General features: G+C 32.6%; 1 protein-coding gene across 6 annotated transcripts in view; it reads right to left on the bottom strand.

The window, feature by feature from the left end:
* The window catches only part of METTL25 (methyltransferase like 25), a 120,814-nt gene that overhangs the window by 31,833 nt on the left and 70,315 nt on the right, over positions 1 to 18,666 (bottom strand). For 5 of the 6 annotated variants that reach the window (XM_004053628.5, XM_055358832.2, XM_055358833.2 and 2 more), the window contains 3 exons: positions 16,287 to 16,381; positions 12,547 to 12,576; positions 8,490 to 8,563 (listed from right to left, as the gene is read on the bottom strand). In XM_004053628.5, coding sequence (XP_004053676.2) covers positions 8,490 to 8,563; positions 12,547 to 12,576; positions 16,287 to 16,381 — 199 coding nt within the window. The remainder of the gene's footprint in view (positions 1 to 8,489; positions 8,564 to 12,546; positions 12,577 to 16,286; positions 16,382 to 18,666) is intronic. The other variant, XM_055358828.2, reaches the window with a different exon arrangement.

Genomic DNA, 18,666 nt, shown 5'->3' with positions numbered 1-18,666 from the left:
AGAAGCATACATATAAGACTTTGTCTAATATATATACTTAGGTGTGAAACTGCTGAGACATGTATATATATTTTCCATTTTATTAGATAATGCCAACTTGTTTTCATTTCATTGATCTTCCGTGGGTTTTTTTCAGTCTCAATTTTATTTATTTATGCTCTGATCTTGATTCTTTCTTTCTTTAGAATTTTGGATTTGGTTTTTGCTTTTCTAGTTCCTTGAGGTATACTTTTAGGTCATTTATTTCAAGTTTTTCTACTTTTTTGATGTAGGTGTTTATTGCTATATACTTTGCTCCTAATGTTTCTTTTGCTGAATACTATACAGTCTGGTATGTTGTCTTCATTTTCATTTGTTTCAAGAAATTTTAAGGCCGGGCGTGGTGGCACATGCTTGTAATCCCAGCACTTTCGGAGACCGAGGCAGGCAGATCACCTGAGGTCAGGAGTTTGAGACCAGCCTGGCCAACATAGTGAAACCCCGTCTCTACTAAAAGTACAAAAATTAGCCAGGCGTGGTAGCTTACACCTGTAATCCCAGCTACTGGGGAGGCTGAGGCAGGAGAATAGCTTGAATCCGTGAAGCGGAGGTTGCAGTGAGCCGAGACTGCACCACTGCACTCCAGCCTGGGCGACAGAGCGAGACTCTGTCTCAAAAACAAAAAAAAAAAAGAAATTTTAAAATTTCCTTTCTAACTTCTTAATTGACCCATTGGTCATTCAGGGTCATGTTATTTAATTTCCATGTATTCGTACAGTTTCCAAAGGTTCTCTTGTTATTGATTTCTAGGTTTATTCCATTGTAGTCAGAAATGATACTTGATATGATTTCTACTTTTTTGAATTGGTTGAGACTTGTTTTGTGGCTAACATATGATCCTGGGTAATGATCCACGTGCTGATGAAAAGGATATATATGCTGCAGCAATTGGATGAAATGTCCTGTAAATGTCAGTTAGGTCCAGTTGTTCTACAGTGTAGTTTAACACAAAGTTTCTTTGTTATATTTCTGTCTGGCTAATCGGTACATTACTAAAAGTGGGGTGTTCAAGTCCCCTATTATTATTGTATTGCAATCTATCTCTCCCTTTAGATCTATTAATATTTGCTTTATATATTTTCATGCTCTGGTGCTGGGTGCACATACATTTACAATTGTTATATCCTGCTGAACTTACCTGCTTATCATTATATAATGACCCTCTTTGTCTCTTTTGGCTTGAAGTCTATTTTATGTGATGTAAGTATAGCTGACCCTTAAACAACATGGGGATTAGGGGTGCCGACATCCTATGCAGTAAAAAATTTGCATGTAACTGTTGACTACTCCAAAGCTTAACTACTACTAGTGTACTTTTGACCAGAAGCTTTACCGATATCATAGTGAATTAAAACATATTTGTATTTCACAGATAGTACAAGTTTTTTGCACAAGCTGTTATAGCTGCAGCAAAGGTGTTAGGAATTTCTTTTTCTCTTTTTACAGTAGTCCTTATGCTGGATTCATTTATCTTGAAATGGTGGGCAACCACAGCTGCAGACCTCAATCTATGGTACATATCAAGCAAATCAACTTTTTCTTGTAATGTCATGACTTCTCTGCATATCGGGAGCACTTCCAGGATCACTAATGGCACTTAATAAGGATATCATGGTATTGTTATTCAAGGTTTATGGTACTGCCCTAAAGACAACGAAAAATAGACAAGAACTGTGAGAGATCACTTTTTACTGATACACAATCCATTGGAGAAACAAACTGCTCACAGAGATTTGCAACACAAAGTGTTTTAAATGAATACTCGCAACACTTGAGCTCAATACAATGCTAATAAGAGGTGGCTATAAAATTATTACACTATATACTATAGCTAATTTAATGTGGTTATAATTTAATATTTCATACTTACATTAGTTTACATTTCTCTTGACTGTGAATAGTGCCACATATTGTCTGTTTGTGTGCATGTTTTTATATAAATTTTGACTATTATAGATTTGTATATATTTTATGGTAGTAAATGGTAAACAATATGTATATATTTTATGCATTCAAGATAGACCTCATTTTCTTAATTTGTTGATATTTTTAGGCTACATGGTTTGTGTGTGAGTTTATTCAATTGTCACAAGTCTCAAATATATTTTCCAATGTACTTATTAAAAAAATACTGCATATAAGTGGACTTGCACTTGGGTTTTGCTTTTCTAGTTCCTGGAGGTATACTATTAGGTCGTTTCTCTCAAGTTTTTCTACTTTTCTTGATGTACATGTTATATACTTTGCTGTTAATATTTCTTTTGCTGAATTCTATAGAGTCTGGTATATTCAACTCTGTGTTGTTCCAGGGTAACTGTATATAGCAATACCTGGTTTCCATTTGAATGGAGTATCTTTCTTCCATCTCTGTACTTTTGGTCTATGTGTGTTGTCCTTACAGGTGCAGTGAGCTTCCTGTAGGTAGCATGTAAGAATAGCTGCGTCTTGTTTTTTTGATCCATTTAGCTACTCTATATCTTTTAATAATTTTGTCAATTTACTTTCAATGCTATTGATTGGTAAGGAATTACTACTGCCATTTTGTTACTACAAAAAAGCTAAAAAAACCTCTATAACTCCATCACCCCCACATTTTGACTTTTTGATGTCTGTTTACTTTTTTACGCCTATCTCTTAACAAATGTTATGATTATTATTTTTGATATATGTCTTTTTGCCTTTATACCAGGGATATGAATTGCGTGGCATATCGCATTTACAGTATTAAGAGTCTTCGGAATTTTGTCTGTGTACTTACTTTTACCAATGAGTTTTATACCTTCAGCTGATTTTCCAGTTGCATGTTAGCATCCTTCTCTTTCCGATTGAAGAACTCCCTTTAGCATGTCTTGTAAGACACCTCTGGTGGTAATAAATTCCTTCAGCTTCTGTTTATCTGGGAAAGTATCTCCCTTCATATTTGAAAGATAGCTTTGCTGGCCACCATATTATCGGTTGACAGTTACTTTGGCACTTTGAATGTCCTCCCACTTCCTCCTGGCCTGAATTTTCCACTGAGAAGTTTGTTGCCAGATGAATTAGAGCTGCTTTTCCCTTGCTGCTTTTTTGATCCTTTCTTTGTCTTTTACTTTTGAGATTTTGATTATTATATGTCTTACAGTAGTCTTATTTGGGTTGAGTGCAAAAGTCTTTAACTTTCCTACATTGAAGTATTTGTATCATTTTCTGAGTTTAAAAGTTTTCTGTATTATTTCCTTGAATAAGCTCTCTATCCTCTGCATTTTTTCAACTCCATTTTGAAGGCTGCTATAGTCTGAATATTTGACCCTTCCAAACCTCATGTTGAAATTTGATCCCCAATGTTGGAGGTGGGGCCTAATGGGAAAAGTTTAGGCCATAGGGGCAGACCTTTCATGAATAAGTTATTGCCCTCCTGGGTGGGGGGACAGTGAGTGAGTTCTTGCTCTATTAGTTTCCACAAGACCTGGTTGTTAAAAAGAGCCTTGGCACCTCCCCTCTGTTTTGCTTCCTCTCTTGCCATGTGGTTTCTGCACATGCTGTCTACACTTTGCCTTCTGTCATGAATGAAAGCAGCTGAGGCCCTCTCCATAAGCCAAGGAGATGTTGGGACCATTCTTCTTGTATAGTCTGCTTAACTGTGAGCCAAATAAACCTCTTTTCTTTATAAATTACTCAGCCTTAGTTATTCCTTTTTAGCCACATAGAAATGGACTAATGCCATGACTTAAATTTACTCTTTTGAGGTTATTTTTTTAGGCATACTGCATTCTTTTTTTTCTTTCTTTTTTTTTTTTTGTCTCCTCTGACAATGTATTTTCAGATAGGCTGTGTAGGCTGTAGGCTACTTTCTTTCAGCACTTTGAAGACATCACTGACTTCTAGCTTCCACTGTTTATGCTGAGAATTCAGCTGGTAGACTAGTTTAGTTCCTTTAGGGGTATTCTGCTTCCCTCCTTCACTCCTCTCACCTCTGGCTGCTTTAAGAATTTTCCCTTTGTCTTTATTTTCAGCAATGTTACTCTTACGTGTCTAGAACTTTTCTTTTTACTTCATCATAAGATTTGTGTACTTCCCAAATCTTAAGATTGATATCTTTTTGTCAGGATTGAAAAATTCTTAATATTGCTATTGCCCCATTCACTGTCTCATCTTCTTCTCAGACTGCAGTTAATATGTACATGAAACCTATTCCCTGTATTCCACATAGCTCTTAGTCTTTGTTTTCTATTCTCTAGCTTTTTTTTTTGTTTTTTGATCCCTCATTGTAGATATTTTCTTCTGATCTTTCAGTTCATTAATTATTTCTTTAGCTGTGTCTAAAGTGCTGTTAAGACTATCCATAAATTTCTTGATTTTAGTCATTTTCTTGTTCAGTTCTAGAATTTTCATTGGGATTTTTTTAATGTTTTGGTTCTCTGACAAAAAATATTTTATTTCAATGTGCATATTGAGCATAGTTCTTTAAATTAAACTTTCAATTTTAAAATAATTATAAAATCACATACAGTTGTAGGAAAGAATAAGGACTGGTGTACTCTTCATCTGGATTTCCACAATGTCTCATGACAGTAATATTCAGGATACTGATGTGGATGCAGCCAAGATACAGAACACTTCCATCGCCACAAGGATCACTCATGTTGCTATTTTACAGCCATATGCACTTCCTGCTTACTCCACCCTCTTTTCCTACTTCAGCAACCACTAATACCTTGCCATTCTATAATTCTGTCATTTCAAGAATGTATATAAATAGAATCACACGGTATATAACCTTTTGGGATTGGCTTCTATTCATTCAGTATAATTCTATGGAGATTCACTCAGGTTGTTGTGTGTATCCACAATACTTTTTGTTTTATTGCTTAGTATTTCATGGCATGGATTATTACAGTTTGCTTAAATACTCACTCACTGAAGGACATCTGGGAAGTTTTCAGTTTGGGTGACCAGGAATAAAGCTGCTATAAACATTTCTGTACAAGTTTTTGTATAAAGTTAAGTCAGCTTCTATTGATTATTAAAGGTCTTTTTTATTGCTGGGACTTCCAGATTCCCATGTGATCTCCACTGACACCCTGATAGGGGTTACCTTGTTACTGTTGAGTGATGGTGAAAGTCCTGACTCTCTATTAGGCCTTCCTTGATACCAACCACCCTAGTAGGGGAAATGAGGGGTGTCATATGGCTGGCTGGGTAGGAAGTGCAGGTCTCCCACATGGTCTGTATGACACTGTGGTAGTGGTATTGCGTTAATTTTTATCGCAGTTGGATACAAGTCCTAGTTTCCTACTCAGCCTTATCTAATACCGCCACAAACGGGTTATAAGGGAGTTTCATTACAGCCTGGCAAGGATGAAAGTAGAGGCTCTGTACTTCTTGGCCTTTGTTGGCATAGTTGAGAGTGGAGTCACAGGTTTTTCTGTGTGTGTGTGTGTGTGTTTCTTTCTATTTTTTTTTTTTTTTTTTGCTATAGTACGGCAGTAATGCATAAAAGTTTTTCTAGGCCTGCCCGCTTCCTGGTCTTTCAGTTTTCATTTGAAATTTCTTTTTTTTTCTGTGCCTATTGGTGGTTCTAGATTACTACCTTTTTCAACTCCAACCCTGGGCTCTATGAAACAAAAAGAAAACCTGGGGGACTCGTACTGTGTTGTTCCTTCGGTCCGGAAACCCCTAGCCAGTCTGCTCTATTCTCTTTATCTTTTGTCTTTTTGTATTCATTTTATATATAATGTTCGGGGATTTAGTTGTACTTAGCAGGAAAAATGGAGAAAAGTACATCTATTCTATATTTCCAGAGTTGAACTCTCTCAAGTATAGTTATTTTAAGCCTTTCTCTGGCTTTCCTAAGGGTACATTTCTGTTGACTGTAGTTTATCTTTGATTTTGGTCATGTTGTCTTGTTTCATCACATAGCTAGTTATTTTGGATTGGTTTTGTAAGGTACTATATATATATATAAGATGTTAGTGATAATTTGAGGCTTAGATTTACATTATTTTGTCCAGAGGGAATTTATTTCTTGTAGGCAGCTAGCAGAAGCAATAATCTGAAATCCTTTAATTGCAGCTTGAGATAATTCAAAATGGGGCTTTACTCATTTCAGGACTGTTCTAGTTCACTCTTAACTCTTACAGTATAAATCTTTAGGGACCTAACTCAAAGTATGAGTGGTTTACTTGGCTTGCTCCCAAGTCCTCACCAGACCATGAACTCGAACTTTTGTTTCACTAGAACTGTCTTTCTATTGAAAGCTGTGCTCACCCTCTCTGTTGATGGGTGGACAGTTGCCTATTCCAGAACTGACAGATGCTGCTGGGGAAAGTGCAGCCATAAAAGCTGGGTTTACTTCTCTTGAAATCCCATTTCCTCTTTGATTTTTGTCCTATAATTCTTACCTACTTCAATAGGTCTCTGATGTTCTCAAACCAAGTAAAAACAAATTTAAACACACACACGCATGTGCACACACATCTCTGGCATTGTTTTGTTTCCTCAGAAGTGAGGTTAGTCCTAATTATTTAGTATGTTATTGAAAGCAGGCTTCAATCATTTTGTTTGGTTTTCACATAAGCCGTCCTGACTAGAACATAAATTGTTCTTGTGTGGAAACCATTACCTATGCATCCAGAATCCCCAGGACCTAACATGTTGCCTGTCACACAATAAATAAGTGCTGGATTAAAAAAAAATAACATGTACAAATCTTGATAACTAATTATGTGGTCTGATGATAAAAGTAGAATCAAGTATCATTTCTAGACTTCTAATGTTTGATAATGGTCATGTCATTTCCAGAAATAACACCTGTTTATTAGAAGTCAAGAGAAAGAAGAAAAGAATAGAATTGGTGGGAAGAGAACATTGGTTTTGGAGGTAGCTGACTGATGTATTTGTGAGGTACTTAAGTGAAGTTATTCAGATGAAAATGAGAAAGTGGATGTGGACTTCTGAAAAAGAGATGGGAGCTAGTTACATATTTCAAGAGTCATTTGTAGTAAGGATCCTAAGAGAAAGAGGAAATATAGAGATAGGAGCTGCATATAAAACATTAAAGAATGGCTAGATATACCTAGGGGATAGAATAATAATTAAGAAACTGTGAAGAAAACATATGAGTGCTCAGAGTAGAAAAATGAAACTCAGAGAATACAGAATAATGGAAGATAATGAGGAAGAGATTTTAGAGAAAAAACAATTACCGACATGGTCAAATGTGACTGAAAGGTCAATGGGGCTCAGGAAGAAAAGTCTTCTAATAAATACGAGCTATCTTCTGAATACTAAAGGAACGCAGGCATGTGGAGCGTTGGAAAGTATTGAGTTTTTAAGTGAGAAGAAAGGTTTAGAAAAGAACAGAAACAAATTTAAGAAGTCATAAAGGAAATAATAAACACATGAACAGATCTGAGGTCTTTAAAGAAGGCAGGTAGTAAATATTTGAGTTGACATGAATTTGCACAATTTTATGGCTTTTTTCAACAAGGTTAGCATCTTAGGGTAAATATAAGAGAAGGAACTAGTTTTCAGGAGCACATGAAAAATTCAGTTTTAGACATTTTGACAATATGGAAAAGAGAATGGAGACTGAGATACAGATTTGGGAGTTATCTACATAGGAATGACAGTTGAAAACAGTCTGTGTAGGTACTTGTATGTAGTAACTTCTATCCGTAAAAAGTGGATATTTTTTCTTACAGAGAAGTAATAGCTAATCTAAAAATCCCTTTTATATCTTTTCATAAATGTGAATTGATTTTTGAGAACCTGAAAATTGCCTTATTTTAATTTGTAGAATAATCCTAGTATACCAAATAACTATCAGAATCCTAAAATTGTAATTAGCAAGAGAACATTCATAAAGCATGCCAGAATTACAAATGTATGCTTGAATACAACAGTTGTTGAACCAATATTATGAAAAAAATTATCCTACCCCTTGCTTTTCTGTATAAATAGTGCATTATTTAGGGGCAACAGGAATAAAACAAAACATATGTAGTGCTAGTATTCTACTAGCAGAGACCTGAAGGGCTATAATAGTTGTTTGTGATCAATATCTGTTCTAATTAAAGTTAAGTGTTTATGCTATAATAGTTGTTTATGATCAATATCTGTTCTAATTAAAGTGTTATGCTGTTTACGAAACATTCTAAATATGACTCTTGCTCATATAATATCGTCACTGAACTATTTAATATTTTAATACTTCAAAAATTCTAAAGTACATTTTACATAGATTATTTTATCATTACAACAAACTTTCAGGACAAGAAGGAATCATTAGAGCCCCTACTTTAATGATAATTAACCTAAGATACAGTTGTTGTGTACTTGTTATTGACATTATGCTCAAATTCAAAGTTGCTTCTACTAATAACAGTGACCCTGCATAAATTCACCTGAAGACTAAAAGTCACTTTACTTACAATATAACAGTTATTCTTATTAAAATAAAATCCTCATACCATTTGGTGATGCCATAACAATCTTTAATAATATCCTGAAGAACAGCACGATAGAAGAGTGATTCAGTAGGCAGCTGAAAAAAATGTAGACATATATAAGCACAAGAAACAAAAAAAACAGAAATAAAATAAATACCAGAATGTTGGAACCATACGTGACTGTCAGAAACCTTTGTTGCTAAACACAGAGGATGACTTAATAATTTTTCCATTACAAGTGAAAGTGTTACCCTGAGGCTAATTCTCACTGTGAAAGTAATTCTGAAAAAAAAAAGAGAAACCATAAAAGAAACAGTAGTGAATAAGAAAGAAAAGTTATAGTCAATGAACAATAAGCTAATGCTCAAATAGAGTCCTTATCAGTTAAAAATGAGAAATACTTTCAAGACCAACCAAGTCAGCTCTGGAGCATTTAAGAGTCAGGAAGGATATGTGTGAAAAAGAAGAGAATGTAGATTTGTCTTAATGGAGGTGGAATAAAGATAATAACAGCTAGGAGTCACAACAAGAAAGAAAGAACTACCCTAAGTAAAGAAATACAAAGATTTGTCTGAGGTCTGAAAGACAGTACTGGTTACTACAGAGTTGAAAAGTAGAGCCTTGGAAAGAACATAGGATAAGAGATTGCACTCTTGACAATGCTTCACTTCTTGCAGAAAGAGATATGGGAGATGTCCCATAAAGGTTCAAAGGTTTTTGAATGGAAAGAAGCAATAGCTGAAGAGAAGGGCTCCAATGAAGCATGATTGTTTTAAAAGAGCAGAAAGTAAAACATTACTATTTATAAAAGAGCACTTCACTGCAGCAACAGAATTACTCAAACTAAGAAACAAGTCACCAAAACCCTATGCACATCCCCACAGATCTCGATATTGATAGTATAGGAACATCCAACACAAAATAATGTCAGCAACAACAACCCAGCTTGCATGTAGTTATTATTTTTTTTAAAAATGAGTAAGAATAGAAGGAGGACAACAATACGGAATGCTTTTAAGTCAAATAAGGTAAAACTGAAAACTGTCCAATGACTGGTAAAGTTTTAAAGATATAATTCAGTGAAATGTGTATATCCATGGAGTTATCCTTTTGTAACTTTTATTATCCTTTGGAGTCCAAAACTGTTATTTTCACATGTTTTCAACTAGAATAAATATGTTTTAATTAATTCAGATGGAGTTTATAGCAAAATAAATTTTTCATGCTCAGGCAGAAAACCTACTCTATTGCCCCTCTCCCTTATTTAACATTAACTTCCCATACTGTGCTGCTGAGACTACAAAAACTAAAAGTTGTGAGCTGAGGGTCAACCATTTTCCTTACATCTTCCCCTGATGGCACTACCCTCTGAAGTCGCTAGTGAACAACAGACTTGTAGACTCTTAAAGCATTGTGAAAGAATACAGGTTCTACCACTGTAAAGCAGGAATAGTGGGGATGGTGTTACAAATATCACAGTCCCCAAATAACTGCTAAAATAATTCACTGAAGGTAGACTCATATACATGTTTGAGTGCCCACACTAAAATTTGTAACTTTTCAAAGGCACAATTCTTATATAAAATCTCTTTCCAAATTTGTCACAAATGCCTTCACTTGAGGAAAAAACAATGGATTTCAAAACTTAACTTTCCTTAAAAATTACATCAAAACATTTCATTTAGAATTTCTTAATCTCTGGATATATTTTCCATTTGAGATTTTCTCATCTTGAATAACTTTTTCTATAGCACCAAAATCTCACTTTATCATCTGTCCCCCACTTTCTTAAAAATCCTTTCATTTATCTCATAAAAATGCTGAAATACATTTTCAATATTAATACCTATTCCTATAATATTTTATTGAAATTCAAAGTCACTTTTTCAAGTCTACTATTGCATGAATTTAAATATTAGTACTATAAATGGCTTACAAAGTTCTTAATTTTTTGTTTGACTAGCTATAATAGGTAAGTTTAATTTTATATGAAACGCCTAAAAATAGTTAAAATCTCTTCTTTCTCATGCCTTTGAACAAATTACATTAAATGGTATCAAGATAACTTTGAAATAAATATGTATTTATATTGTTATTAAAATGATTGTAAAATACAACAAAAAAGAACAAGTTCATTTTAAACAAGATAACATAAAAAATTGAATGCACAGAAAAATACAGCAGAACAGAATAAGTCATCATTCTCAAGTTACTCTGAGTAAATAAGAGCTTTACAGCTGTTTCCTAAGAGAAAGGGAAGAGGTTATAAAATGCCTTCAAATGTGCATTACTGGAGTAACTAAATCGGACTACCTATCCTGGTAAATACAAATGGGTAAGTGGAAAGGGAATCAATATCTCCTGAACAGTCTGTGCCTGACTATTCCAAGAACAAACTGGATGTGGCCAGAGTTTACTTTATTTCCCTTAAGTGATACATTAACATTTTAATGCATTTTTAAAATGGGAGGGAACACAAAGTGTATACCCTTAAAGCATATGTATCAGACATGCATTTTACAGGTCTAGTGGAAAGGGCACTAAGTTGGAAGTCAGGGCTCTGCAATTAATTAAGGGAACTAGAACACACTATTAAACTTTTGCTCTATATCATTCTCATGCAGGTTTAGGATAATACCCAACTGATAAGATTGAGTGTAAGTATGAGCAAACACTTGTAAAATTAAAAAACACCACCAAATGCATTAGAGTATTATGATAAAAGCTCTCTTTTTTTCCCCAGACCTCTAGAAAACCATTAAGTTGATATGCAGTATAGTAGTTAAGAGCTTGAACTGCAGACTCAGAGATTCAAGTCTTAGTCTTTGTTACCTTACAGTCTCTTCATGTGTATCATGGGATAGTAAGAGTACATACTATATAGTACTATGTATTTATTATCTCAATTGATGAGACCTTTAAATAGTACTTTGGTAAGCTCTGTATTAAATTTAGCTATTATTTTCATGATCATAATTATTAATTATCTATAACAGCAACAACAGTTGGCATTTATTGAGCAATTACTATGTGTTAGATGTTGTTTTAAGCATTGTACATTTTTCATTCACTTCATCCTAACAACCCTATAGGAAGGTATTATTATCACTCCTCTTTTTCTCCCTATTTTACAGATAAAGAAATTAAGCTACAGAGAAATGATGACATGTGTCCAGGGTTATTAACTAGTAAGTGATAAAGACATGATGCAAACCAGTAGTTTGTAACTAAAGTCCCACACACTTAAAGTCCCCAAACTCAAATGATATGCTCTAATGCTAATGCCTTCAAAAGAATCAGATTTTATCAATTTTAAGATAGGCACAGTGCATATATTAAAAAGATAATTACATACAAAATGCTTAACAATGTTTCTGGCCCAGAGTAATCACTCAGTAAATGATACTTGTTATTAAAATTATTTTTTAAATTATTATTTTTAACAATTCAAATTGACACATTAATGTTCCTTGAACAAAAGCAAAAGAAAGATTTTTAAACTTTAGGTTAAATTTAAAAATTTTATGAAAGGGTCCAAAAACTCTTAAAAAAATCTTAATGGTTCCTGAATACAAGGTAAAGGATAAGACAGTTACATGGATATTTGGGGGATTATATTTAACTTCTATCTCTAAGTGCAAACCCATTTGGCTACTGCAACTAATGGTTAATCAAGTCAGTAAAAAAAAAATTTATCAAACAATCAACTGAAGTATGTGTTTTGGACTATAGTTAAAATAATGTACTGAATAATATAAGTTATCTTTGCTTGAACTAAGCACATAAAAACCTAATTGTCAACAACAGCATTCTTCAGAAATATTTATAGACTGCTTAGTATAATACAAAGAAATGAGTAGTATAAGAGCATAATGCAGAAATTTTCCTAAAAGCTCAAAAGTTCTGAAAAGTTCATTTTGCTTTTAAAGTAAACTTACAGAAAATGCACAAATTTGAATATGCATCTGGGACAAGATATTTATTAAATTCCATTAGGTTTTAAGTTCATCAGCAGGTCAAGTATGAAGAGTACTTGAGAGAAAAACTGTCGTGTTCATCAGTTAACACTCTTACTTACCCCTTGGCCAGCTGCAACCCGCTCCAATGCCTTAAAGGGAAAAAAACAAGACAGATTGCTGATATATTGAGTCTTATCTTATAAGATTTATAAACACACTGTATAAGAGTTTGTAAAACTGACATTTAGAAAGATTAATTATGTGATAATATGTAAGTTTATGCACTTAACAGTGTTAATATCATTAAAGAATGTTAACTAGTATGCTTGTGTAATTTAGAGCTAATTTATAATGGATGTGTGTCATATACACAAACACATATCCTTGAATGTCAATTCTAATTATATACAGTCCTTGAATTTCAGAAGGAATTAGAAAACAGGAAAGAAATGAAATGACATAGTCTTGGTTCATTTTTAGTGTAGCTAAAACAATCAAATAAATCCAACACTATTATTATGCACATATACAGACATAGATATATTTATATATTTTAACATATTTTCTCATAATTTTAATAAACATATGATTTCATCTTTTAGTGAACAAAAAAAAATCGAGATTATAATTAAAAACTTATTTTGGAAAACTATATGTATTTTTGGTCTGTGTGATCTACAAATTCAAATCAAGTTCACATATGATCAAATGCCAGGTAGAAGAGAAAGTAAAACATATTTTTACAATTTTATATATACTGGTTTTTGCATTTATATTTATTTAAAATCCAAAATATTTTTTACAAAATATTTCCTAACATTTATAATAAATACTCATAATTCAAAATACATAAAAGATTTGTCATAATTTAAATATGGAATAGAGTATTCTGAAACTTTGAGTTTTTAGATATATTTCCAAATATATATAATTTTTAGCTAAATTTTATTTAAAAAAGTTTAAATTAGGAAACATTTCAAACACAGAAAAGTAATAAATGTATAAGAGATGTGCATATAGTTGCTATTCAAATTTAAAATACCCATATTTGCTTCAGGTTTTTATATTTTCATAAATGAAACTGTTTACATATAGCTAAATCACACACTTTTAAAATGAAAAGATAATTTACAATATCTTTTCATAAGTATAAGAGCAATTTTTGTAGATACACAAGATCACTATCAAGATAAGTAACTTTCCTCAAATTGCATAGCTAGTTAGCAAAGAACTGAGCAAGAACTAAAAACCTGTTATTTGAATCCTGGTTTATCATGCCCTCAAACCATGTGGAGTTAGTGGGAAAAAGAGTTCATTGCATGAAAACTGGCTTCACAGAAATGGTTTGAAGAAAAAAAATGTAATATTCCAATTTACTTGAAGGATACTTTCACTGAACATCTACAGCCAAGTAGAATGTTACGAATACAGGAGACAGCTATTACATAATTTTCATATTATGATAACAGCAACAGGTCCAGAACAGATTTATCCTTGAAGATAACAATGAGTTTTCATTTATGGTACTCCTTGTGCTAATTTCAGATTAGATTTTTCTTATAAATTTTCCTAAAGGCCAAACTGAATTTAAAAAATATAGACTATTTAAAAAGAGGAGATTTGGTGTCCATAAAAATATCATATACCCCAAGAGTGCTTTTGGTATGTGTTGCTGATAACCTTAATTTAGAAACAGAAATAATAAATTGTGATTACATAATAAAAAATAATCAGGTAGGTGGTTACAAAGTGTTTTGCAAACATTAATACTATTCTTGAACAATGAACAAAGAGGATGAGAAAACATACCAAGCATTCATTTCTTGCTACTCTGGGCTACTTTAGAAGTTTTATCAGGCTTAACATATGCTAATGATATTGCTCTAATTTAATTAATATTTTGTGTCTGGTTAGTATCCTTAACTGTTTATCTGAAAGCATTCCCCAGAAAACCCAGCAAAGTATCTTTTTTTTTTTTTTTAAAGAAGACCACTTAAGATTTGAATATTTTTCAAAAATGTCAGTTATGGAGCAAAAGGCAATAAAATAAGATATATTAAAAGAATTGTTCCTTAGATTTTCCAACATTACTTTGGAATCAAAAAAATAAGACAAGGTGGACATGGGTTGGGATGGAGCTAAGGAGAAGGGCATTCCATGGGCAGCTGACATTGATCAGGGCAAGTTAAGGCCAGCATGGTCTGCTAATTCTATATTTACAGAATTTATTTTCCAAAGTATTCGTTTTGGTTCTCTGAATGTTTATTTTAATAGAAATAATTCTTTTTTATGGATACAATCTATTCTTTTGTCTTTCTAAGGGATATTACATAGTTCTTTTCTTTTAGATAGTCTACATTTCTTCCCAGTTGCTTTTTCTTTTTTTACATCTAATCTCTCTCTTTTTTTGTCAAGGGTATAACACTGGCTATGAGCATTTTGATGCTCAAGTTATCCCAAGAAGAAGCTGTCATTCTAACAAGACCTTGAACAAGTACCATTTACTAGAGAGTGAGAGAACAAGACAAACTTCCAGAAAAGTAATTTAAGTGGGGCTACCAAAGGAAATTATTATGTTAGCATAAATACATTTCTAAGATAATTCTAGTATATAACTTAGAACACTGGCACACTATTTCTTATATTGCTATGTAACAGGCATAGAAATAATGGGTCCTAAAAGAATTGGTTTATCTTGCAGTTGGACATTAAACATATTATTTAATCAACTGTATTTTATTTTATTTTACTTTGTTAAATATTTTATTGCATAAATTTAAAGTATACAACATGATGTTTATATATATATATAGACAGTTCCCAACTTTCAACTTTGCAATAGTGCGAAAGTGATATGCATTCAGTAGATACTATAATTTGAATACTCATACAACCATTCTATTTTTCACTTTCCATACAGTTTTCAATAAATTGCATGAGATATTCAGCACTTTATTATAAAACAGGCTTTGTGTTAGATGATTTTGCCCAACCGTAGGTTAATGTTTAAGTGTTCTGACCACGTTTAAAGTAGGCTAAGTTAAGCTATGATATTTGGTAAGTTAGGTATATTAAGTGCATTTTTGTCTGTAGTTTCAACGTATGAAGGGTTTATTGGGACATAACCCCATCATAAGCTGAGCAGCATCTATATCTAGTGAAATGGTTATAATAGGTAAGCAATTTATTAATAACATATCCACCATCTTACATAATTACTGTTTGTGTGTGTGTGCAGTAAGAGCACCTAAAATCTACTCAGAAGATTTCCAGTATATAATACAATATTAACTATAGTCCTTACGTTGTACTTTAGATCTCTAAATTTATTAATTCTACATAGCTGCAGTATTTTAATTTTCTGATAACACAAAAATCACTTACATTATTTAACTCATTTCTTTGTAAACTGACATAGTGCCATGAACAGAGAACATTATGGGCTAGAGTGTTCTAGGTCTGAGGGCACTAGTCAAATGCAGCACAATAAATGTTTTATTTAATTAGATAGTTACTCCATATCTCAATTAGCTTAATATTTTTCCCATTCTATAAAAATTTAGGAAACCAAACAATCTGCTATAAAGAAACACAAACCACAGAGCGTTGGATAAAGTATTGAACACTTTACATTATATTTTATTTAATAATTAAAATATATATAATTTTATCATGACACTGCATGTAGAGTGGATATTGTTTAAAGGGCAAGTCATTTTTTTCTTATAATTTCCAATGCACAAAAGCATTAATGGGATGTTCTGCAAAATTTGGCATTGAATGCATGATACTAGCCAAAAATAATAAATTCTACAACATCTGGATAAAGCTGTTACTCCAGGAAAAAATATAACCGTACCAAACATGCTGACATTCTGGCATTACGACCACAGCACCATCTCTCTTCCTTTAAATAGTGGCACATTGGAAATCCCCACTTTTCCTGAGTACGTTCTGCAGATGGGGGAAAAATACGGATTATTTAAATAAAATTCTTTCTTTTTCAGTTAAAATAAATAATCTACCAAGAAAGCAAATCAGTCATTGAGAAAGTAAAAACAGTAGTTAAACATGGAAATGGTGATGTTTAACAGTTCATTCCAGTTTGTTAATTGAAAGCATACAAATGTTATGAAAATGGTATTTGCTCAACACAGCTGCTTTGTGTTTAAATTCCAAGTCTGGTACCAACCAATTTGCCAAAACAATTTCTGTAAGATTTAGCAATTTAAAATGCAAATACTCTTGATATTCAATATAACTATAGGAGATAAGTAATGAGATATTGAAAATTTATTGTCGGTCTGACTTTTTAAAAATGATTTATTAAATATGACATTTGGCAATTTATTATAGGACAATATAAATTCATTCCTAACAATGTTGAAGCATCAGATTTTTTCTTTTAGCCACTATGTTCCCCTTTCAGAAAAAGAACAGCTGTACAGGCTCTTATTTCTTCATTATACTAACAGACTGTAATTTTTCAACTATGACCCAATTCAGCTCAATTGCACCTATGTTTTACAACAAAAACAAAAATCAATGTTCATTACTTAATCACATATCTACTGCTCAACTTATAGTTACACATGCAACTTGGTGATGTTAAAATTTCTGATGTAGAACTATTAGTTCCACAGGGTTTTTGAAAAGAAAATAAAAGCAATTTCTATTTTAAATTAAGACCTGGAAAATTTTATTTAAAACAAACCCAGTGACAATTAAAAAAAAAGTCGAGATAAACATAAATATTAATTTATATTATATTATAAAAAGTAAAATAAAATAAAAACAAAAAGGTGCTTTGTAAGAAAATGCAATTGGGATAGATTCCCCTAAATAAACTTCTGTACCATGAGGGATCAGATGACTTTTGATTAAAAGAGAACAAGTTTAAATTTTACAATCATAGCCTACGAAAGATGTTACAATCATAGCCTATCCAGATGTTCAGGTATTAAATAAAAATTTATAACAGACCCTACTGATAATCAGATGGAAGATATGGACGATCCTCCCTAGGAATATAAATAATAATACAAATAAACAACTCAACGGCAAAACAACTAATCCAGTTAAAATGTAGCCAAAGGATCTGAACAGACATTTCTGAAAAGTTGGCATATAAATGGCCAAGAGGTGTATGAAAAAATGCTGAACATCACTAATCATCAGGGAAATGCAAATCATGTAGCCATATGAAAAACAGCATGGAGGTTTCTCAAAAAAACAAAAACAGAACTACCATACATACAATCCAGAAATCCCATTACTGGATATTTATCCAAAGGAAAATAATCAATTATCTCAAAAGGATATCTACAACCTCATGTTTATTGCAGCACTATTCACAGTAGCAAAGATATGAAATTATCCTAAGTATCCATCAACAGATGAATAGATACAGGTAAGGAAAATGTGGTATATACACAATAGAGTATTATTTGGTCAAAAAAAAAAACCCTACATTTGCAGCAATATGGGTAGAAACGGAAGTCACTGTGTTAAGTGAAATAAGCCAGGCACAAAAAGGCAAATATCGCACATTCTCACTCATATGTGAGAGCTAAAAATATTATCTCATGGAGATAGGGAGTAGAATGACAGTTACCTGAGGCTGGGAGGGGTATATGTGCTGTGGGGAGAGGTAGATGAAGAGAGGTAGATTAATTGGTACAAACATACAACTGGATTGAAGAAATAAGTTTTAATATTCGATAGCACAGCAAGGTGGCTATAGTTAACAACAATATATTGTATATTTAAAAACAGCTAGAAGAGATTTGAAATGTTCCCAATACACAGAAATGATAAATGCTTGAAGTGATGGATATCCTGAATACCCTGGCTTGATCATTACACATTCTGTGCATTTATCAAAATATCACATATACCCTGTAAATATGTACAAATATTATGTATCAATAAAAATGCTAGTATTTACACAGCACTTACTTAACATTGAGACACTATTGTAAGTCCTTTAAATGTATTAACTAGCTTCAGTTCCTAGAACAATTCTGTGAAGTAGGTATACTATTATTCTCATGTTCCAGATAGGGAAACTGAGCACAGACAGACAGGTTAAGTCAATTGCCTTACTTACAAATCAAGCACAAGGCAGAGCTGGAATTTAAACTCAGGCAATCTGAATCCAGAACTCATGCTCTTAAACACTCATGCTATATAAATGTACATTAACAAACAATTTCAGTTACAATTGCATAGGACTCATA

Source organism: Gorilla gorilla, chromosome 10 (genome assembly GCF_029281585.2).
Source record: "Gorilla gorilla gorilla isolate KB3781 chromosome 10, NHGRI_mGorGor1-v2.1_pri, whole genome shotgun sequence".
Classification (NCBI taxonomy): Eukaryota; Metazoa; Chordata; class Mammalia; order Primates; family Hominidae; genus Gorilla; species Gorilla gorilla.
Note: the sequence above shows the minus strand (reverse complement) of the source record. Positions and strands in the feature narration are given on the sequence as shown.